The following is a 24,617-nucleotide window of genomic DNA, read 5'->3' as shown; positions in this document are numbered from 1 at the left end:
GGCACAGATGGGCTGTCAAGAGAGGAAGAGACTGATAATAATAATAAGCTAAAAAAAAAAATGGGTCACATAAGATAATACTAAAAGAAACAATTAGTAAGAAGATAATGAATAAGAGAAGTATAAAATAATTATCCTGGAAAGATTTTTTCTAAATGGAGTGGGACAATTATTTCAGGTAACAGAATGATCTAGATTCATTACTAGTAAAAAACATTGCAGCATCATGAAAATAAATATTGTAAAATGTGGTGGCCAGGCTCCTGGGTTAGTCTGGTTGTGACAATGCACAGAACACACAATTCTTCACAACTACCCACAGAATGCTTGGGAAATATTTTCTTCCTTAAAAAAAAAAAATTACACTTTCTTTTTCAATTACCTTGGTGAGTTGGTCAAAGTAAAACACCACTGAATAGCTGAAATTTAATAGCCAAATATTTAATATATTTTTATATTAAAAATCCCCCTTCCTCTTTATTTGATCCCTTTCAACTACCTTTTAATAGTTATCTGTCTGTCTACATGCCGATATTCTCCAATGATCTTTCACTGCCCAGAAGTCACCAACTGTCAAATGAGACAGTGCTATTCACACCTGGGATGTTGGGTGTGAGCCAACAGTGAGTATCAGAACTTAAGGCAGGAAACTGGGGACCCCGTCCTTCATCGAGAATTTTCAACATCTCCTTGGCAAAGTCTTGCGACTGTACTCAGGAAGTCAAGAACAGACAAAAGCAACACTGACATTTCCAGGCATGAGGAAAGTAGCTTAAGAAAATGATGGGATGTAACTAGTGGGACTCAGGAACTAGAACCAGGACACCCTCTGAAGCCATCAAGGGGATGCTTTAGGCAGAGACATCAGAAGGTTTGGAGGCCAAGCTGGCCCTCCACCAGACCTGCAAGGCCTAAATCAATGATAAGGATTTAAAACAAACTCTGGAAACTAACTAAAGGTCAGGGGTACCACCCGTCTCTCTGATTGGTCTAAAGTGAGTAAAAGAAGTGAGAATAATCACTTTTTATTAGGAAATTATCACAGCCCCTTAAAGATTTATAAACTCTGAGACACCTTACTAGCCGGGCAACCTGGTAAGGGAAGCAAAAAGTTAGCCCTTGTTTCCCCCATGAATGAAAATAATTCCCAGAAAGTGGATCTGAAGAGATACAATCAAGGAATTGTTTTTAAGCAAAACAAAGTCACTAAAATTCTGTTTTACACATTACCTCAGGAACCACATCTTCTATGGCAGAATAGAAGTACGTGTAGATGATTAATTCTGAAGCCACGTCTATGTACTTCTCCTGTGGTGAAACACAGAGAAAGAGATGACAGGGAAATATCCTGCCAGGGCTAGGCAGAGCTAGTCAGGGGCTGCTCCAAGATACAAAATAAAAAAAATAAAAAAATAAATCAGGAATTCATATGAAATAAATTCAAAACTGATTCCTAATTATTAGAACAATAATTTTTCCAATATTCAAAGTAGTGTATACAGAATTAATGATGAATATGGCTTAACTTCAAAATTGATTCCTACTTATCCAGAGAAATAAATTCCCAAATATATAAAGCAGAATATAAAAAATAGTAATAGGACTTAAGTTCAAACCTGATTCCTAATTATTCAGAGAAATAATTTCGCAAATATACTAGTATAAACAAAAATTAGTGATAATGTAGAATAAGTTCAAAACTGATTCCTAATTATTATAGCAATGACTTTCCTAATATTTTTAATATACTACTCAAAGTAGTATATGCAGAATTAATAATGGATGGCTTACATTCAAAACTGACTCCTATTTATTCAGGAAAATAAATTTCAGAAAATACAAAGTATTAAAAAATATGTACACAAAGCATTAATGAATAGAACTTAAGTTCAAATCTGATTCCTAATTATCCAGGGAAATAATTTTCTGAATATACTGTCATATATATATGTAAGAATTAGTGCCAACATGATGTAAGTTCAAAACTGATTTCTAATCAGAAATAATTCTCAAATATGCTAAGTATAAAGAAAAATTAGTAATGAAAACGGCAAAATCCATACATAACAGGTTCCTAACTACTCGAAGAAAATATTGCTAAGTATGGCAACCAAAGGATGCTACTTGAAATCCTCTCATGTAAAAAAAAAAGTTTCTGGGGCCAGAGTGACAGCACAGTGGGAGGGCGTTTGTCTTGCATGTGGCCAACCAAGACAAACCCCGGTTTGATTCCCTGTTGCGCCCCACTCAGGAAGGGCGCACATCAAAAAAGTGTTGCACTCCTGAAAAGGAATTATTTGCCAAAAAGGCCCGCTTAGAGCAGTCAAAATCAGTTGACCCTTTGCGTGGAGTGTTTGGCCATAATTCTAAAGTGGCTGTAACTATCTCTCTCTTTATTTTAAACCATTACTAAAAATCAGGCCTTAGTAATTCTTTCTAACAAAGAAGGACAGTACAAATCCCGCCAAAAGTCTCCCACTGGCCAAGCTCCCTGTGATCTTTGCTACCTTGGCGCCAAGATCATGTTTTTTCCTAAAACTTAGCTCATAGTAAAACAATTTTCAGTTTTCCCCCAAAACTCTAAAACATTCCTCTCTCTTCCCACTTCCCTGAAAATTACCTGGTTTTCCCCTGCTTACCCAAAACAAAGCTAACCCAAAACAAAACTTCTTTTCAACTTCAGTATCCGTTCTTTAATGTGCAAATTTTATCCATGGTCTTTCATTCTGTTTCCCTAACTATCTCCCACTCTCTTTGATGTCAAAAATTTACACCCTGCATTCCAAACCTCAACCTTAAAAGCTACCCAGCTCAAAAAATAAATTTGTCTTCGTCTTTCTAGACGCAAGTCCCCATGCATTTTGTGTGGTCTCATTCATATTTCATAATTCATATTTCATATTTGCCTCTTCGTGCTCCCGCTTGACTTTCAGTGGGATAAGAACCCACTAAGGTTATGCTTAGGGACTTTTCATCCCATTATGATAAAACAGTCCGCAGCAATTCCCGGCATCCCATGTGGTTCCCTGAGCCTGCCATGAGCGATTTCTGAACAGAGCCAGGAGTAACTCATGAGTGCTGCTGCCAGGTGTGACCCAACCCACCCACCCCCGCAGCCCAAATCTCTAAGGTTAAAAAAAAAAACCAACAAAACATTGCAGCTAAGTGCCTTCATGCTCCTCAAAATAAAGTCTCTGAATGTAAAACAGGAGCTCAAGTCACATTATTATTTTTTTTTCTTCTGTTTAGTTGAGGGAAGAGCTCAGGGCTTATTTCTGGCTTGGTGCTCGAGAACTGCTCTGTCCACCTGCCTCTCCCCAATCCAACTCATATTTAATCAGTTGATTTATAGGACAGGAGTTGCACATACATCTGTCAAAAACCTCAGCAATATACTCACACCTTCCCTCAGCCTCTAACTCAGACTGCAGGTCAGAGTCTCCCAGACATAAACTGCTAAGTAAGGGTGACATGATTTGAAGAAGCTAGACCCTAGGAAGGGGTCCGGGCAAGGAGCAATCACTCTGTGCTTGCTTCTATCTCACAAAGGAGGTGTAGGAATATCCAAGTGATATGCCTATCTAAAGGGACATACACATATCTAAGTGGCATATGCATATCTAAGGGTATGTACACTATTCTCTAAGGGGGAATATGCCTATCTAAGGGGGTGTACACATATCTTTGGGGGTATATGCAGTGTGTTTTCTAGAACCCCATTGTTTTCAGTCTGAAGAAAACAGGTTTGGAGCCTCTGAGAACAAAAGCAGCCCCCAGATGTGTTTAAGGAATGAGACTTAAACCTCTGGGGTACCTTGAGCGTGGACTCTCCACCAATGTACACGAAAAACACACGGTGTCTACGCTGCACGTGCTCAAACATCTGCTGGCTCGGAAGTGGGCGGATCAGTGCCCTGTGGGGAAATCAAACAGATGGGTCGAGGGATGCCATTAACATGCTAGCGACACAACATAATGGCACTGCCAGGCAAGTCAACATTACAGCTGCCTTTAAGTGCATCACTCAACCATACAACCTACATGCAGACAAATAAAAACTGTAGCTTATCACCACTATTAAGCCCACATAAAAAATACACACACACACAAAAAAAAAACGTGCCAATTAATCCTTCACTTCAAAAGAAACTTGGCATATCACTGCTTAGGGAATAACACCTTAGTCAATAATTTGAAAGGTGAAAAAAGAAGTCTACCTCATCAGGAGTCCCCAGCTCAGGGCCAAACAACCCACAGGAGAATCACCTTTTTAATCCCTTTCAAAAAGATCATTCAAATACCCAGTGAAATACCATCCCAGGAGTTTATAAGACTATATTAAGACTGTTTAGGTTTTTTGACTCTCTCAGTTTAAATGGTATATTAATATAAAATACCCTAGTTTTAAAAATGCCATACTGAGGTCAAATGTTTAGAATCAAGTTGCTCTTAAAAAATAAAACAACAATGAAAGGAGATGGTAGCAATACAGTGCCAAAGAGCTTCCTGAAAAGAAAAAAGGAACTAGTTTTTATTATGCAAGCATAATTCCTAATCAGACTGGTGAATCAAAGGTAATTATAAAATATCTCTTCCAAAATATAATTAGACCAAGAAGCCATTCGTCTGTTATAAATATGGTCGATGGCATCATAGCTTACTCTACCAACATTACAAAAAAAAGAACAAAACACGTTTTCAGATTTTCAGGGGCCAATATTTCAAACTGCACAACCCTGAAGGGGAGTGATTGCATCACTGTCCTATTTTAACACCCGAGTCGCTAACTGGAGAGTGATGAAACAGCAGAAGCAATTCTTGAAATCTCATCAGCCATCGAGTCGGCCCTGGTTACATCAGAAGAAGCCCCTCTGAAGACTTGACTCAAACTGTTAAATCAAGATTTGCCAAGACAAAGACGAGAGTCAATATTGGAAGAGTCAAATACAACCCACTAGCAAGCCCCTCATGTTTGGAAAGTCATATCTGGCACTAAAAACAAAAAGAAAAGAAAGAAAAAAAAAAAAACCAACTCGTGAAATGGACAGTAAAAAGCCAAATTCTGATGATGTACAAAGTTAAGATCCATGAAGAAGTTGCCTTAACAATTTTGATCATGGAATGATATCCACTAGGAAAAAAATTCTTCAACATACAAAGTAAATTTAAATGTAAGGTGACAAGACATAAGAGAAATGAGAGTTCATTTTAGTTTTTTCCCCAAGAATACCTATGCCTATGCTGTTTCTATATTCTGCAAGAAACAAGTGTAAGTTCCTAAAACTATGAACCCAATATGATAATCTTATATTCGTCTTCAACTCTTAAGTCATAAAAAACTTTTCCTAAGCACTTACCCAGACACCCTGTGTGCAAACTCAATAATGTCATCTTTAGTTCGTGGTCCTCTGTAACTATATGCCAGGTCCCCCTTAAGTCTTAAACAGAAAAGAAAAAGAAAAACGAAGATTAGTTCAAGTGTTTTATATTTAGTGCCATGAAGACAGTAGAGCAGGAGTCCTCAAACTATGACCTGTGGACTACATGTGGACGGCTGAAGACATTTATCCGGCTCACTGGGTGTTATTGCTGCTGCTGCCTGTCCTGCATAGCAGTCCCAACCCACAGTGCAAATGTGTGGGATGTGAGCTGCACTCTCCGACTCTCTGTCTCTCTCCCTCCCTCTCCCTCCTCTCTTCTCTCTCCCTCCCTCACTCTCTTCTTTTCCACCCCCCCCCCCCCCCCCCGTCTCTCTGTCTCTCTCTTTCTGCACATGTGTGGGATAAGTGAGCTGCACTCACTTATCTCTCCTCTCAGTCTTGCCCTCAAAAGCAGGCCCATAGTTCCTACTGACATACTGGCAGGTTTGTTGATTTCATTTTACTTGTTCTTCATTTTAAATACTGTATTTGTTCCTGTTTTGTTCTTTTACTTCAAAATAAGATATGTGCAGTGTGCATAGGGATTTGTTCATAGGTTTGTTTGTTTGTTTTTTAAACTACAATCCAGCCCTCCAACAAATTAAGGGACAGTGAACTTGCCCCTGTTTTAAAAGTTTGAGGGTTCCTATACTGGCCTTGAAAGTGCCTAGCCCAGGTTCTGCCTCAGCACTGCATTTATACCCCAGATAGCCATGGGTGAGCCCTGAGGCAATGCCCTGAACATCACTTGGTGTGCCCTCCGCACCCCCGCACAAAAGAAACCACCAAAAATTATGTTAAATAACAAGTGCAGGTAAGTTTTAGAAGCTACAGGATAACCACATGCAAGTGGGAACCTACCTTCTGGGGACTAACAGCTCACAAGTTAAAGAAAATGCTGTGTTGTACTAAAGTAACATCATTTTTTTTTTTTACTCTGTAGATAACTGCATTGTGCCAGTGATTTTTTTTCCTTTCAATGTTTTGGGCTATACCTGGAGATGCTTAAAGAGTTACTCCTGGCTTTGAGCTCAGAAATCAATCCTGGCAGGCTCAGGGGACCATATGGATACCAGGGATGGAACCTGGGTCAGTCCTGGGTTAGCCTCACTCAAGGCAAACATCCTACCACTGTGCTACCACTCCAACCCCATGCCTGTGACTTTTGAAAAACAAATATACACATTCAGACCAAGAGCTGAGAATATCACATCACCAGTATTTTGGTTCTCTTCTGTATTACAGGTAGGTAAAAAAAAAAAAACAAGGAGTTGAAAGGTTATTTCTGGTGGACAGGAACTAATATTCAGCAACCCATAGAATGACCTGACAGATTCCTCCAAGATTACAAAATGCAGCAATACTTCTAGATCATTCCCTAATTTTCCCATTTTGATAGCCCACCAGTGATTTATGTAAACAACTAAATAATTTTTTTTTTTTTTAAGGAACCACACCTGGCAGTGCTCAGGTATTACTCCTGGTTCTGTGCTCTGAAATCACTCCTGGCAGGCTTGGGGGACCATATGGTATGCCGGGGATCTAACTCAGGTCTGTCGCAGGTTGGCCACATGCAAGGCAAACACCCTACTGCTATGCTATCATTCCAGCCCTAAAAAAATTTTAAGACAACAAAAATAAAGTAAAACATTCCCTTGACATGTGAATCAATGGGAGAGCTTTGAAAGCTTTGGCTAAGGCCCGGCTAAAAGTCTGAGGACTCGGCGGAGGCCAAAGTACACAGCCACATTCAGGTATGGACCCATTTTCAGAATGTGAAGTTTCCTCAGGTCACTGTCCTATGATAAACTTTGAAACCCACCATGCTAGGACACCAGTAATCAGACAGAAAGCACACAAAGGCTCATTAATTGAACAGAGGACGGGCTATCCAAGCTACAAGTGTTTTGAATTTGGGGCCATACCCAGAAGATGCAGGGCTTTTTCCTGGCTCTGAACTTAGGTCACACTTGGTGGGCTCAGGGACACTATGAGGTACCCGAATGAGGATCAGATCTGAGTCCACTGCAGGCAAGGCAAGCCTCTACCCACACTGTCCTATCTAACTTTACCAAACAGCTTTAGTACTGTTCCCTTAACTTTGTCCTTTTGAAGGATAATTGTTGGCATGAAACAGTTTGTTTTGGGGCCTGAGTGACAGCACAATACAGAGGGTGTTTGCCTTTCATGTGGCTGACCCAGGTTTGATCCCTATTATCTCATAGGGTCCCCTGAGTCTAACAGGAATGATTTTGGAGTGCAGAGGCAGGAGTAACTGCTGAGCATCACTGATTGTGGCCCCAAAACTAACAAACAAAAACAAAAAATACTTTTTATATTGGAGATAAGGGAGATAAAAATAAAATTCAAGAAACAAGAAGTAATTAATTATTATGATTTTTGAAATCAGAGATTTCATAATAAAGGAAATTTATTGCATTATAAAAATAATGCTAAATCCATAAAAAATGCCAATAAAAGCATGATTATAAAAAATATATATATATATATATTTTTTTTTTTTTTTTTGGTTTTTCAGGCCACACCCGTTTAATGCTCAAGGGTTACTCCTGGCTAAGCGCTCAGAAATTGCCCCTGGCTTGGGGGGACCATATGGCCATATGGGACTCCGAGGGATCAAACTTGGCTAGCGCTTGCAAGGCAGACAACCTTACCTCTAGCTTCACTTCGCTGGCCCCATAAAAGGATCTTTTTAGCATTAATTTTATTAACTTGATTTTCCCCTGGAAAGAACTGAGCTCAAATTTTCAAAGGAAACTGCTAGAAATATGACAAAAAATAAAAAGAGTAAACTAATAAGAATTATACATGGAAACATAGACAACTTACAGCTTAATTGTTGGATAACCCCGCACTCCAAACTCTGAAGCAACATCTAGAAAAGAACAAATAATTCTGAGTTTTTGTAAAATAAGAAACTAGGAAATAAATATTTTATTAAATATATATATATATATATATATATACACACACTTTTAGAAAAACTATACAATTGTTTTTAACTTTTAGGAATAAATACAAAGAAAAAACAATGCACTGACACACAAAGTAAATATTTCAATATATAGTCTACTTAAAATGCTAAAAGAGTCAAGGAATGCCAAAAAACAAAGTGTTAGTTCTCCCTCCCCACTCTGTCTTCATTTAAATCCATCTCCAGTCTGCACTAATCGTAACCTAAATTATCACTAACATTTACTTAACTATCCATTTCCTGCAATAATTCTAAGATCTATATTAACAATCTACTTCTAGAAGCTCCAGTTTTTCTAATAACCCAAATTGCCACTGCTTCAACAATCACTCTAAATCATCATATTAGTAAAAAAAAAAAAAAAAAAAAAAAAAAAAAAAAAAAAGCAAGCCATAGTAGGTACAGCAGTGTCTTATGGAAGGACTAATAACCAAAAAATAAAAAATAAAAAAAAGCAATAAAGGATTAAGATATTAAAAGGGCAGAGAAATCATGACAGCAGGTATTGGATATTTTAGATTCAAGGAAACAAGGACAAGAGAGAAATAAAAAATATCCTACTAATGGCAGACTACCAAGATACCCAAGAAATCAAACAACATGTTTAGTGTAATATGCTTGTAAATTGGACAATGTGCTTATAATGATGCAGAGTATATACTGTATACAACTCATATACCTCTCCTATAACATATTAATCTAGAATGAAGCATTCACATTATTTCTCCTGTCATTAATGTTTTATACCACCAACAAATTCTCCCCAGAGTCGAATATAACAGGGAAAATACTGTCAAAGGAGGCACCAAACACTTTGCTAATAATCTTTGGCTTCTCGCTGTGCCTTGCGAATGTAAGGATCCCAAACCAGATGAATTTTGGAGAAATAATGTCAACCATCATACATCTTCTGTCAACTCCAGAGCTGGTACTGATGCACCAGAGAGATGCCAGTAAGGGTATGGAACCCCTGTCCACAGGAGATGGGGAGGAGGTACTGGGTTCGCTTCCAGCAGTGATGGTATAGTCACACCCGGTGCTGTTTTGGCACAGACTGATGCCAAGAGTCGAACCCAGGAACCTGGCATGTCAGACAAGATCTTTTCCTTCCTGTGTCCTGTTAGATGAGCTGCTGGGTCCAAGTTTATTCACAACAATAAATTGTGCACATGAAAAGAGACAAGAGTGTCCTTCTGAGCTACTCCCGCAGCCTTGTCTTCAGGTTAGAGCCCCAACACATGCCTGGAGCTCACTGGAGCTTCCATGTAAAATCAAAGATGCAATTTCTTCGGTTTGCCAAATTTCCACTCAGCACCGTATGTAAGTTATCAGCAGTCACCATTGTAGAGTCCCCCACCTGGATTTCCTTGGTCTTGTTTCTTTGTTGTTTATATTTTTAAGCAATATGATAATAGAGGTGACAATAATAAGAATGCAAATGGCTGTCTCTGACAGTCATGGAATTCAGACTAATGCCATAATTCACCTGTGCTCACCTCCAGGAAATATGCAATGGCCTGGATCAAAAAATTATATAACCCAATGTACAAAATAATACATCCTTAAAAATAAAAGTTAATCATCACCTGAGATGTGAGATATAAGTAAAAACTGACGGTTTTTGTTCATAGAAAGTTGTGTTTAAAAAACAAATTAAGGACTGGGGGGATCAAAATAAAATAATAAACAAATAAATAAAAATAAAAACCAAGGAAACCAAGCAGGAAGTCAGGGACACAGTCTTGCATGCTCAAGGACTGAAGACAACCTAACAGCAGACAAAACCAGGGCAGGGAAGAAGAGTCCAGTACAAGGTCGATCTGCATGAAGGGTCACGACATGGGGCTTTAATACCAAACAGACAAAAGTATGGAGTCCAGGAAACAGAGAAGAGGTGGTGGTGGGGGGAGTATAGGCGGGAGTAACGGGGTTCAGACTAGAGCAGGAGTCCAGTCCCAGTGCCATCCTTGACTCCAACATTTCACGTTCTGGACCTCAGTTTTCACCTCTGTGAGGTAAGGACTGATTTCGCCACTTCCTGACCATCTCCTCCCCACTATAGAACTTGGTCTTTAACTCAATAATCTTGATACTTCAATGTTCAGAGACTGAACAGCTATCATGTGTAGAGCATCTTAGAGTTGGCTTTGATTACACCTCAAAATAATTTTGTGGATGGGAGGAAGGTACTTATGTTTTTATTGTTTCTTTTTTCAGATTAAGAAAGTAAATTATGGGTCTACAGCGATATAGCACAGTAGGTAGGGTGTTTGCCTTGCACGCAGCAGACCTAGGTTCAATCCCCAACATCCCTGAACCTGACAGGAGTAACTTCTGAGAGGAGAGCCAGGAATAAACCCTGTGCTGGTGTGGCTCCAAAACAAAACAAAAAAAGTAAAACTTACAAAGATTAGGGAACATGAAAAACAGTATTGATTAGAAAGCAGATGAAACTTCAACTCAAAGCTGGGCTGTTTCTATAGAAAAGTGTAAGGGGTAATGCTGGGCTCCTGGAATTTACCAGAACCTCCCAGCAAGGGAGGTTGCTGGGCTTTTCAGTGCCAGAGTGGGTGGGTGGGTGCGTGGGTGGGTGGGTGCGTGGGTGGGGGACTTGGCCCACACCCCTTCTGAAAAGAAATTTCCAGAAAAGACCCAACTTCAGAACTTAACCTTATCACACTGCCAAGCCACTAAATTTGGTTAAGGTCTCTAAATCCTTGACTGCCCACCAGTCTAGGTCCACCTTAGTATCTTATAGTGGTGTCATCCCACTGGGATCCCAGGAAATCCAATGAGAAAGTTCCACAGAAATCACAACCAAGTTCAGTAAGCCTAAACAAGGTCACAGAACATCAACCAACCACACAGCCTGGAAAATCCTCAGACCCTGACTCTGGTGAGGCCAATGAAAGACATAACAATCATTTCACAAAGATCCTTGTGGATCTAAGTTTCTGATAATTCCATCTGCCTTTGTGCTAAAACAGACATTATGATGTAAATAGGTTTTGGAGGTTCCAGTCTACATTTGCTGGGTGGTGGGTGGGAAATTGGAGACACAGGTGAAGGAAAGGTCATACTAGTGGTGGGACTGATGTTTGAAAATTTAATGCCTTAAATGGCCTTATTGAGCAGGTTGGTATATCAGTGTTATAATAAAAAGTAGGGTGGAGACGACCTTTCACTCAAGACTTAAACTCAACTTCAAGTTCATCTTAGTTTCAAAATCCCTGCTGGTAATGTTCAGGGGAATACATTGGTGATAAGGATCAAACAGAGGCAAGTCACCTGTTAGCTAAGTGCCTTAGCCTGCTGTTCTACCTCTCTGGCCCTTATTTCCTTATTAGAAAAGTTTGTGATTATTAAATGAGGTTGAACCTGAAACTCCCTGCCCCCAATTTCACGTGTTTTCTCCCTGAAAACAACAACTTGATAGCAGAAGGAGACTAGGCTATGCACACACCGCACTGCTCATGACTTCGGTTAGTGGTAACTGGGCAAAAGGTGCCAAGATAAGCCTCACTCAACCTGTTATGACTTCTCAATTCTGCCCAGGAACTTGGCAGCAAGTGAGAATGCACGTAGAGATGAGGGAAAGTTGGGAGCAGAGAACTCTCCTTAGCATGGCTCACCTTGGTTTGAAGGCATTTGCTTCACCCACAGTTGTGCATAAGAACACTGAACCCTGATCTTCTTTCTACTGCAAACAGTTGTCCAGCACTTGTTCTTCAGTCCACTCTCTTTGCAAACTCCAACTGGCTTCTCCCCCATCCCTACATCCTGGCATTTCAGAAGACTCCCAACTAATGCATCCTCCACTCACCAAGCAGCAGCAAAGATTTTACCCTGGAATTTCTGCTGCTTTAGCTTTCGTCCAAGTGGGTTCAAAGGAGGAAAAGCCACACCTCTGTACCCAGAAAAATGAACCTCCCTATTCTGCAATAATACTCGGTCCAATGGTAATTTCATTGAGCTCTAAGAAGGATGCAGTCTCCTGTGACTGAGACACGTTTTCCAGAGTCAAGACAAACTGGTCTGTCCTCCTCCCACCTGACTATCCTACCTGACTATCGCCTCATCTGATGAAGCACCTTTCACTCTGAAAACGGTAGGTGAGACTGAGCAAGGCAATGCTTACTTGCATAGGATGTGGCGTCCATCTTCCCCACTTTCACAGGAGATCCAATATTTTTCATCTCAAGACCAACTTCATTCCAAATTGGTTCCAATTTCTTGCAGTGGCCACACCAGGGTGCATAAAACTGGTAAAAAAAAAAAAAAAAAGGAAAGAAAAAGAAAGACAACCACAAAATCGGTGTGCAATCAGACATCCTTTGTGATTTGTAAAGAATATTTTGAAATGGCTGAAAACTTATTTTAGAAAAATAATCTAGATAATTTTAGTGGTCATAGAAACACACATATACACATATGCACATGCACAAAGGCAGGCTAACATCTAGTATATATACGTCAACCAATGATGTTACTTTAGGTTCGCTTTCAGTGACTACACGGGCTTATATTGAGTAGGAGTATGACTGACAATAAAAGTGTCTTTGCAGGGAGAAGCTGGAGCTTTAGCTCAGCTGGAAGGTGTTTGCCTTGCAAATGAAAGAGCCCTTCCCCTCCAAAAGAGCCTGCCAGTAGTGATTTCTGAGGGCAGAACCTGGAGTAACCAACCTCTGAGCACCACTAGGTATAGCCTCCCCAAAACACAAAAAGCCTTTTGTTCCAATGTCTGTCCATGTTCAATATAAACTGTCCCCATCAAATGTACAAACATAAAGCACATCTCTTGAACATTCATGGAAAAGGATCTACCTCTGGAACAAAACTTACAATTTAGTAGGATTCCAGTGGAGAGAGAGGCCATGAGATGATGGCTCAAATGTGGCAAAATGACAAGTCAGCCTAACTCAACTGAATCAATGCACAGACCTCCTCCCTGTCACCAGCTAGCCGGGGTTGGAGCCTTGGTTTCCCCAAATTACATGCTCTAAAAAATTGCCATACCTTCATGAAAAAAAGATGCCTTTTGTTTCCTAATGTTACAGGTACCCTAATAAAACAAACTCAAGACCTATGATTCATTTTATTATTTTTTTTTAAATGCCAATAACCCAGGAAAACAAACTTAGTCATAGACATAAGCATTAGTATCATTCTGGGGTAGAGAAGAAGAGAAATTCATACCCAACAGTTAAGGATGGATACTTAGCATAAAATTCACATACTCACATCCACAAGCCAAATGTCGCTTTTCCGACTATCTTTAAACCTATGGAGAAAAAAGAAAAAAGAAGTCTGCTTTTGTGCTTGTTTTCACTAGTTTTCACTTACATCCACTAGTACAGGTGACTACTGATAATCATAGGGAAAGACATGAGACAGATTCTCTTGAAATTTCCATACACAGACTGACCAATATCACCCTCCACTACCCTGCAATCAACAGGTTAGTCCCTGCTGTCTAGAGACTGTGGGTTATTCCCAGGATGGGAGAGACCCAACCCAGCTTACAAGATCCTGCCTGGTACCCATGTGTGCCCTGCTTGTCCCTAGAGCCCAGAACTGCTCTATCCACTAGGTCTGGTAGCCCCTGCCCCAGACATGCCACTGAGCTGAGGCTCCCAAATTGCCTCTCAGGGGCCTGATAGCTAAAGGCTCTGAGACCTGCTGTTGTTTAGCTGGACCAACTGCTGGGGGCCCCAAAGGTATGGTAACCTTGATGACAGACTCAAAGGAGGACAGGACAGCATCAGTGGCCAAACAGGTCTGATATAGCTGAGTCATGTTCTCACTGCAGGGGCCAGAGAGATACAAAGTGCCAAAAGTGACCTGCTCAAAAACAAGAGGTTGTGCCTGCAATGGCCTGCTCGCATAGGAGAGGTTGCCAGCAATGACCCGCTCAGGAACAAGAAGGCATATAATCTCCCAGACTATGCCCAAGAACTTCATTTAGGTGCAGGGCCTGACGTGTGCAAAGGGCCTCCCCATCTAATTCATCCTGGGGCTCTCCAAAAAGGGCTGTTCTCAGCAGAGCAGAAACCAGGAGTCCTGCACAAGGAGCCTATTCCAACGCCCTGGCCTTCTAAAACCAAGAATAGGTAGGCGTGTGATTATGGGGTCATGGAGAGGCATGCAGGGAACACTGAAAGTATAGCTGAGACCATTCATCACCACCAAGGAACCCACAAACTAGACAGGCAAGATGGGGGCACAGGGGCAAGTGGGAGAGGAGGAGGCAGAGCACCAAACACTGCATCTGGTCAGGCCTGCAGCGCTGAGGGCTGAGGGAATGAGCCACCTACCATGACAGGAACCCCAGACACCCAAGACCTCCCAGTGCCAGGATGGAGAAGGCTATGGAGAGGGAAATAGCCAATGAGCGCTCTGGCTTTCCCTGAAGGCTAAGCAGGGCAGCTGAGACAGGGCTCAGGAGAAGAGAGCCCCTGGGAGCTGGCAGGTAGGAAAGTTCTGTCCTCCAAATAGCTTCTCGAGATGGTTGCATGACGGCACCCTGACTGCATGCATGCATGGAGGATGACATGGCAGGCTGGAGGATAGAGCAGAGAGAGGCCCAGTGGTGCAGAAAGGGATCACAGCCTGCCAGAAGACTGAGCCCCAGTACCTTAGGGTGCTTGAAACCCTCCTGGGAATGAGTCATGAGGACAGAGCAAGGAGCAGCCCTGAGCACAGCTGAGTTGTGGAGCTTAAACCAAGAGCAATAGCACAGCAGGGAGAGAACTTGACCTGATCACAGATGATCAGGGTTCAATTCCCCCACATCCCACAGGGTCCCCTGAGCACCGCTCAGAATGATTCCTGAGCATAGAATCAGGCTTAACCGACTACCACTGGGTGGTCAAAAAATACAAAACACACACACAGCAAAAATATAAATAAAACAAAGAAAGGTGAGGAAGTGGGCAAGCCTGTCCAGCCTATATCATGTGTGGGTAGGAGGACTGACAGACCTGGAGAGCTCAGTGGGCACCTTGCTCAGCCTTCTATGCTGGCACAGGACTGCACAGCCACCAGACCCGGGCACTGAGTCCCAGAAGGTATGACTGTCCCAACTCTCAGCTAAAGTGGCTGGAATACAGAATCTCCAGCCCCTGATGGGGACAAGATCCTCAGACTCAAGAGGTTGAGTCCAGGACCTGGGCTAGTCCTAGATTAAAGGAGAGGAGGGTGTGGCAGGGTATATCCCCGCCAGATGCTGCACCCTGTGGGCCACTGGGCACCTCATGGCTGAACAACTGATGTTGTTCAAACTGATGTCCCAGCATCACAGCATCAAGCTCATCGGCTGCAAACCTGTGTCACAGATGCTGAGACACAAGTGAAAGTTCTGCTCTGGGTTGCGGGAATGTGGGCCCAGTTTCCGCATCCACCACAAGCAGTCTGGGCCTGGCTGGGGGTGTGGCTATCTGTTCCCAACCAGAAACCCATAGGTGATCTTCACACGTAGATGTCACTGATTGGCTGAGACTAGCCAGGAAGGAGGAAAAATGGTGATGGGGAGGTCGAGAAGGCAGAGCTCAAAGCTCACTCAAGGGCCTCATCTCTTGGGGTGCCTCATTCCCGCCCCTGGAGCCCAAGGAGCTGCCAGGAGGACGGGTAGAGGATTATAGCAAGCTCTGCATAGTGGCCCTGTAGGTGCTGCAGTGACAGGAAACTGTTTCTGAAAATCAAGTCTATAGAAATGACACCTAGGACATTGCTATATGTGCGCTCTTTTGCTATATGTATGTTCTATCAGAGACAGCTGCCTAGGGAGTCCCGGAGAGTACGTTAGGGTAAACAGAGGAGCTCCCAGAATCAGAGTCACACCCCCTGCATACACTCTGGCAGCAGAGGATGGCTAAAGGGGCAATGAAACCTTCCAGTTTCTGCCCCTCTGAGTCGCTGGTCTTGGTCAGTAAAAAGGAGCCCAGCGGGGAAAGGCAGAGGTTCGAACTGTGTGGACCAGGCAAGTCCCAGAAGAAGGCTACCATGACAAGGACAGGCACCCCGAGATTCTATGTTTCAAGGGAAGGGGCACAGTGTCAGCCTGCATGAGTACTCCTTGGAACTAAATTCACACACAGTGCTCTTGGGCTCGTGTCTTCCACTTCTCCCCTCCTAAAAAGTGGCCTTTCTCACTTTCTTGCTGGGCTGTGTCCTGGGTCTCTCCCATCTTTGGGAAAGCCCGTGCGAGTTCTCTCTAGCATGTTGCTCTCATTTTTTCTTCTCTTCTCCCTCTCCTTCTGCAGTACCTCCTAATAAAATCTGGGTTCTTTTTGTTTGGTTGGTTGGTTTGGGGCCACACCTGGCTGCACTCAAGCGTTACACCTGGCTCGGCACTCAGAAACACTCCTGGCAGGCTCATATGGGATAATGGGGATCAAACCTGGGTCTGTCCCAGGTCAGCTGTGTTCAAGGTAAACGCCCTACTGCTGTGTTATCACTCTGACCCATAAATCTGCTTTTAATTAAAAAATAATAGAGGCTGGACACTCAAAGCATCCAGCCTCAGGGTTGAAGTGCCAGACACAGGTGAACATCACTTTTGCTTCAGTGTAGGACTCTGGGGAGGGAGAAAAAAAAAAGACTTGGGGTAAAAAGCACAGAGGGGCCAGCAGGTATCTAGAACTTGTAAGGTCTTCCATAAGATGTCTCTAGATTAAGAGGGCAGAGATGCCCCATGACAGGCTGGCCCTGGGACCGAGGCTATCACAACAGGTCCTCAGAGTCTGCATGAGGGGCAGTCTGAGGTCCCCGGAGGCCTGTAGGGAAAGGTCTCTTAATCACCTGTGGCCAGGCCTCGGAGAAATGAAAGATTCTCCTTTCTCAGGAAGGCCTTCCTGGAGCCCCAGGTCAACCCCACCTACTGCATATGGGCCCTAGGTGAGAAATCATACCACAGATTATCTTTAGGGCACACTTCTAGCATGCCCAGCACTTGTCACAACTTCCGGAAAGAAACTGGTACTACTCATTAGTCTCTTTCTAGATGGTTCCTTTCCTGCAAGTACCCAGAGGAAGGAACCCCGCCCCAGCTTGGTTGAAAGAAACCACTGAGACGGCCCCCCCAAAAGCCTAAGGATACTCACGAGTCATCTAAATCTTCCACGATTCCTTTACTGGAAGCCAAGCCAAATAAAACCGCTGGAAGAAAGAAAATATAAAAAGAACAAGGGTAAAAAAAAAAAAATTACAATCACAATGAGAGGAAAACTGCACACGTGTGACGTGACGTGGGGGTGTCTTCTGGGTCAGGGACTTCATGCTTAGTCACCAAGAGAGAAAGTGACTGATGTTTTTATTTTAACAACCCTTCCCTCTCCTCATGGGGTAGCCAATAAGATGATGCTCGCAGCCTGTTTATTAACCAACAGGTTTCTTTTATAACCTTTTACCCAACCGGCGTGGGGGAAGATGGATTGGAGGCTGGCTTGGGGAGAAAAAAAATATGCAGCAGGGAGGGGAGAAAGGTAGGTCCCTTGGGGGACCAGAAAGGGAGCCCCAACCTGCCTGGCCCAGCAGCCTAGAGCCCTCCAGCCCAAGCCACTTTGGGGGACTAGGATAGGGGGGACAGGCAGGGTCAGAAACCCTCCTTGCAAGGTTTCCTCTCTCTAACTCGAGAAGCATCAGCATCCCCTGCACCTCGTCATCCCAAGGTCCACCGACAGGGCGAAAGCACCCCCAATTCGGTTCTAGTCTTGGGTAGGCCCCAGGGGGGGAGGGGGTGCACAACAGGGAGGGAGGGAGGCGCTGGGGATGCGGGTGCTTGCAAGGAGAGCCTATCATGGACCCCCAACTCTGCATCATCATGAGGTGCAATTGCGGGGGCCTGCCAGGCTTCAGGAGTGAACCCCCAAACCCCGGGGGCTGCAGCATTGGGGGCGCCTGAAGAAAGCCCTCTAGGCCCTTCTAGGTCTGGGGAGCCGCCGCCTGACCATGAGCTGCCCTTGGCACGGGCGCGCTGCAGCCAGCAAACCCCGATCCCCGGGTAGCAAAGAAGGGGACCTCGCTGGGGCGGGACCCGGACTCGGACCCGGACCCGAGCGCGCCCCGCAGCCCGCGGCGCCCTTACCCGCGGCGCAGAGGCTGAGTCGCAGCGCGGGCCCGCGCGTCCTGGCTGCCATGTCGCCGCAGGAGACGAGAGCCGAGCCGAGCCAGGCTGGGCAGGGCGACGTGCAGGGGAGCCGCGACAGGCACCCGCCCGCCCGGAAAAGGAAGCAAAAGGGCGCTGGAGCCGCGGACGGGGCGGAACCGGCCCGGGGTTCCCGCACCGCACCCTCCGCGCCGCCTCTCTGCGCACGCGCGGAGGCCCCGGCGCAGGCGCAGTAGCTCAACTCGGCCCCAGCCTTGGCCCTGGCCCGGGCGTGGGAACCCAGTAGGCTCCTCCCGGGTCCGCGGGGCTCCTGGCTACCCGGAGAGGGTTTTTTGCATAAAGGGCTTGGCTTTTTGCAGGGCCCCCTGGAAATCGCCTGGACCTGGACCTGGGGGAGAGAGGCTGAGAGCTAGAGAGTGTAATCTATGAGGTATATAGTGGAGATAGGAAGATCTATTATGGTAATACAGTTATTACTGTAGAGTTTTTATATTATATAGTATATATATATGCTATATAAATATACTATTATATAGTATTATTATATATGACATATAATAATATATCGTATAATATATTATTATGTATTGATATAATATATCAATAATATATATTATATTACATATATCATGTGGTAAATATAGTAAAAAACACTATAGGAATACATAGGCATTACTATAGATAGTGATGTTGGCTACCTAAAGGAGCAGCCTTTTAAAATTTTCTTGGGTATGGGAAAAGGGGGACTGATATATAGATATATGTAAGGATAGAGAGATCATATATATAGTAATATATCTTATATTACTATGTGCAGTAATTTAATCACCTAAAGGAGTTTCCATTTAAAAAACTCTTGGGCACCGAGAAAAGGGGCTGAGATATATAGTAATGACTATTATAGATTTATGAATATAATAATAGGGGTTAAAGTACTGCCCCACATCTCCAGGAGTGACCCCTAAGCTCAGCGCTGGCTGTGGCTCAAAAAAATCAAACATAGAGAAGTGATCATAGGATTTTTTTTTAGGATAATTTTCCATTTTCTGATTATTTTTAAGTCGTCATTCTAAAATGCTTTGCTCTAGGTCCAGAGAACACTGTAAGAAGGGCACTTGCCTTGCAAGCAGCTAAATCAGGTTTGATCCCCGGCATCCTATATAGTTAGTCCCCCTGGTCCCATCAGGAGTGATCACTGAATGCAGTCAGAGGTCAACCCTGAGCATTACAGGGTGTGGCCCCAAACACCAAACAAACAAACAAAACTTGGATGTTTCTGATTACTAAGCAATGAAAAAAATGACTTCTAAAATCAATATAGTGAGCCAGAGTGTAGAACAGCGGTAGGGCGTTTGGCCTACAAGTGGCTGACCCAGGATGAACCTGGGTTCGACTCTCAGTGTCCCATATGGTCCCCCAAGCCATGAGCAATATCTGAGTACATAGCCAGGTGTAACCCCTATGCATCACTGGGTGTGACCCCAAAACCAAAATAAAATAAAATAAAAGCAATATAGTGACTAGAGAGATGGTACAATGGACATGGTATTTGCCTGGCACATGGCTGACCCAGGTTGAGTCTGTGGCATCCAATATATTTACTTGAGTCTTGCAAGGAGTCAGTCCTAAACACCACCGTGTATGGCCCCCAAATTAAATGGATAAAAGCAATAGAGGTCTATACCTAATTTCTGCAAAGATCATCTGACTTAGTTGAAATTTGTACTCACGGGACAAGTTAGCAGAGAATTTTTAATAATGATTATTGAATTTCCATGAGAACAAAAATAGATTATAATGCTGGCTGATTTTACCACATGCTCAGAGTTCCTACAGGCAGAATCCTAACATCCAGCCATTCCTTATTTATGAGTGATATTATCTGCATTTAAGCACATCCCCTCCTAACCAGTGCTGGCCAGTAGGATTCAGATATGAGCTGTTTATTTTACTTCTTTTTTTTCCTTTTTCAGTTAATTATTCTAAGAGCTTAAACCACATATAAATGGTTAATCTTTTCATGATTTTTCAAAATAGGACATATTTATAAAGGAGGGTTTATGGGGTACCAGTTCTCTCCATTACTAAAACTGAAGAACCAGTCTTGGAGTAGAAAGCCGAAACTGTTCTTTTTCTACTAGGTGATCTCAGAACTTCTCCCTGCCCACGAAGGACATTCTGCTCTTTTGTCACTTTTTTGCCTTTACCTTATTGCTGTCTAAGCATGCAACTACTTTAGTGGCTTGAGGATTTTGCCTCGTGACATGATGTTTTCCACTCAACACTCACCTATCACATCCTGCTTTTATTGTTCATAGTGCCCAGATCTGCTCCCTTTATTGCCCCAGCTCTGACCCGGATCAGCATCTCTTCTTCTTTTGTTGAGTTGAAAGAGCCTCCTACACTGACTCAAAACCTGTTTTCTCTTCCTCCATTCTCACTCTAATTTGTGGATCAATGGATGATCTTTGAATGCAGTCCTCTTTTCAGTGAAAATAAAGTTCACAGATTTCAACTATGTGCCAATGCTTCCATCATCTGTGGTTCAATTTCTGTCTCAACTCACCTTCTCTCCCCTAACCAGAGAGGACATGAGACAGTTCCCTAAGGAGCTAGCCTGGACTTTTTAGATGGTAATTTGATACCCAGATGATACTTGAGTACCATCTATTGATGAATCTTCATGGTCAGTTCAGTTCGCTAGTATTAGTGTATTTTCTATTTTTACATTTATATCGCCATTCTACTTTATTTTTTATCAGGGGGGGGCACAGCCAGTATTGCTTAGGGCTTGCTCCTGGCTCTATGCTCAGGGGCCACTCCTGACAAGGCTGGGGGGACCATATGAGATGCCAGTGGGTGGGGTCAGAGCTCAACTCTTTTGTGCAAGGCAAGCACCTGAACTTTTGTATTAGTTGATCCTTGCAAAATGTTTGGTTTGTTTATGTGTTTTCAACTATATCTGTCTATACTTACTCTTGCTTCTACACTCAGGGGTCACCACTGTTGGATGTGGAATGGGGATAATCATGTGGGGTACTGGGGATGGAACCTGGATCAGTCACATGCAAGGCAAGCACCTACCCATCATACTATCTCGACTTCTGCAATTTATTTTCAATAGGCTTTTCCTTTCAAGTAATAGATCTATGTAGGTTCATAGAAAAACTGAAATCTTTGAAGATAGCTTCAAGGATAGCTTTTTTCTTGGTGGGGGGGGGGGGCGCACATTCTCCTCTATTCCAGAACTTTGCCATGTAGAATTGTTAGAATTTGTTTGCAGCTTAAGTTGGCATGTAGAGGCCAACAGCATTCAAGGGGTGGTGGTGGTGGTGGATGGTGAAATCGCCATCCACACATGCCAGTTGAGCCCACGAAATATGGCTAAGGATTATGCCATTTACTAAATTTCATTTCAACTTAATATTATTATTTGTTTGGGGAACACAAAACTGGCAGTGCTCAAGGGTTACTTCCTAACTCTGCACTCAGGAATCACTCTTGGAGGGCTCAGGGAACCACATAGAATGTTGTGGATCAAACCCAGGTTGATACATGCAAGGCAAATGCCCTACTTGCTGTGCTGATAATCCAGCCCTTCAACTTAATATAAAAAAAATTTAAGCCTAATCCTGCAGTGCACAGGACTAACTCCTAGCTCTGTGCTCAGAGATAATGTATAGGGGACTGACCATAATCAAACTCTGAGTTGGTTATGTGCAAGGCTGCTTCCAACCTGTGGTACTATGATTCCAGCCTCCACTTAGATTTTAAAGCTGCTATTTGAGTCAGATACTATAAAAGTGTTAAGTATATCTGGAAAACCCTGGTTATATGGGCCTGTTATTCAACTAGAGGAAATTGGAATATTGAAAAATATTTTGGATGAGGTTTTATAAAACGAGGTAATGTATACAGTAAATGTTAAGTATACATTATATTTCTACCATATGGAACACAAAAATCTCAGTAACTATGTATTATATATAAATATTGCAAATAGAAGTCAGTTAAGTAGATAATCAAAATCAATATGTTGCTATTTGTCCCTCAATAAACTGCTAGAAAGTAAGAATTAAGTTAATATATCTTTTTTGTTTGTTTGTTTTTGGGTCACACCCAGCAGTGCTCAGGGATTACTCCTGGCTCTGCATTCAGAAATTGTTCCTGGTAGGCATGGGGGACCATATGGGATGCCGGGATTTGAACCACCATCCACCCTGGATCAGCTGCTTGCAAAGCAAATATGCTGCCACTGTGCTATCTCTCTGGCCCCTAAGTTAGCTTTTTTTTTTTTTTTTTGGGGTCACACCCAGTGGTGCTCAGGGGTTACTCCTGGCTCTGTGTTCAGAAATCGCTCCTGGAAGGCTCGGGAGACCATATGGGATGCCGGAATTCGAAACATGGTCCATCCTGTGTTGGCCACGTGCAAGGCAAATGCCTTACTGCTATGCTATCATTCCAGCCCCCAAGATAACATTTCTAATTTCTATTAAAACTTAAAGATATTCTTAACTGTACATATGTAACAATGTAATTTATATAATTTGTACATTATGTCACTGGTTTTAGATCATCTTAAAGTGCTAAAAAATAAATCAGTGATGAAAAGTGAATATAAATTAATAAAATGCATTTTATTAAATGCATTTTTTCTGGAGAATTCCAAGTTTTCCTGTTACCGGCAGCCTGATGACCCTCCAGAGCCAGTTTCCAGAACTATTGAGTAGTGACTAGGCTTTGTCTCCTGAGCTATTTTGTAATTCCATCAACTAATTTGGGGGGTTCCTTCTAGGTGGCTGGGCCACATCTGGCTAGGCTAAGGCCATAGCAGTCACTCCCAGAGGTGCTCTGAGCATAGGAAAATGTGCATTGCCTGGATCTCCTGTATGAGAGTCCCTCTTCAGCATTTTGGGCCACTTTTCCAGCCAGTAATTCTGAGATCAGGTTGACTTGCCAACTCCCTGCCTTCAACGGACTCAAGTCTTTGCCCAAAATGAAAACTATGTCTCATGGCCAGCTCTGGGTTTTGCACCAGGCAAGAATCTGTGTAAAATAAATGTCCATGCTAGTCCCAAGCATATGGGTCTGAAGCAGGGAGGGTAGCCAGGAAGAATTAATAAACCAAGCTAGACAGGACAGAGTCATGGAATCAGTGGTTTCTCCTCTCCTGGTCTCAGTGCAGACTGACCTTCCTTAATTAAACCAATAACAAATCATCCTGTCTGGGAAGGGTAGGGTAAGATCCAGGTGGACTTTTACATATCAAAAGGATAAGTAGAAGGGAAAGAGGAAGTTGGGGGAATGCCTTTGTTTTGGGTTAATGACTGGGTGTCATATTATAATACTGTTCCTCTGAATTGTTTATTTTCTAGTTAGAGCCTTATATAATAGTTATGCTAAATGCTGAAGAATTTTTTTTATTTTTAATGTTTTATTTAAACACAATAATTACAAAGTTGTTCATAAATGAGTCTCACTCATATAATGTCCACCAACCCTTCACCAGGGCACCTTTCCCACCACCAATGTTACTAGTTTTTCTCCCACCCTCCCCACTGTCTGCCTCTGGGGTAGATATTTTCTGTCTCTTTCTCTGTCTCTCTCTGTCTCTTTCTCTGCCTCTCTCTGTCTCTCTCTCTCACTCTCTCTCTCTCTCTCTCTCTCTCTCTCTCTTTCTCTCTTTCAGTGCATAGGAGTATAAGCATTGCATACAGGAGGCCTGGGTTGGTTCCTAGCACCTCCTGGTCCTCTGAATACTTCCAGGATTAATTTCAGAACACATTGCAGGAGTGCCAAGTGCAGCCTCAAGCAATGCCCTCACCCAAGAAAATAAATGTTACACTGAATGCCCTTTACTGTGTAGGAAAATAAATAAAGGGGTAAACATTGGAAGGAAAGAAACACATTCTGGCTAGATAAAACCAATCTGAGTTGTAAAATGTAAAAAAAGGGGGGGCTCATGCAAATTATTAGCACTTACCAAAGTAACTAGCTTTGCCATTCCATAGATATAAATGACAGGTCTTAAAAATAATTGTAAAGAGGGTTAGAGAGATATCACAGCAGTAGGGTGTTCATCTTGATGCAGAAGGAC

The 24,617-nt window shown here is 42.8% G+C and overlaps 1 protein-coding gene across 2 annotated transcripts in view; it reads right to left on the bottom strand.

The window, feature by feature from the left end:
• TMX3 (thioredoxin related transmembrane protein 3) overlaps positions 1–18,702 on the bottom strand; it is a 33,220-nt gene extending 14,518 nt beyond the window's left edge. Inside the window, exons 1-8 of one of the 2 annotated variants that reach the window (XM_049782179.1) lie at positions 18,500–18,702; positions 17,517–17,571; positions 13,657–13,696; positions 12,554–12,677; positions 8,271–8,316; positions 5,358–5,438; positions 3,815–3,914; positions 1,231–1,308 (exon numbers count right to left, since the gene is read on the bottom strand). In XM_049782179.1, coding sequence (XP_049638136.1) covers positions 1,231–1,308; positions 3,815–3,914; positions 5,358–5,438; positions 8,271–8,316; positions 12,554–12,677; positions 13,657–13,696; positions 17,517–17,571; positions 18,500–18,551 — 576 coding nt within the window. In that variant the 5' untranslated portion in view covers positions 18,552–18,702. Of the gene's footprint in view, positions 1–1,230; positions 1,309–3,814; positions 3,915–5,357; positions 5,439–8,270; positions 8,317–12,553; positions 12,678–13,656; positions 13,723–17,512; positions 17,572–18,499 lie in introns of both variants that reach the window. The other variant, XM_049782180.1, reaches the window with a different exon arrangement.
• Between the last annotated feature and the right edge of the window lie 5,915 nt (positions 18,703–24,617).

This window comes from Suncus etruscus, chromosome 10, assembly GCF_024139225.1.
Source record: "Suncus etruscus isolate mSunEtr1 chromosome 10, mSunEtr1.pri.cur, whole genome shotgun sequence".
Taxonomy (NCBI): domain Eukaryota; kingdom Metazoa; phylum Chordata; class Mammalia; order Eulipotyphla; family Soricidae; genus Suncus; species Suncus etruscus.
Note: the sequence above shows the minus strand (reverse complement) of the source record. Positions and strands in the feature narration are given on the sequence as shown.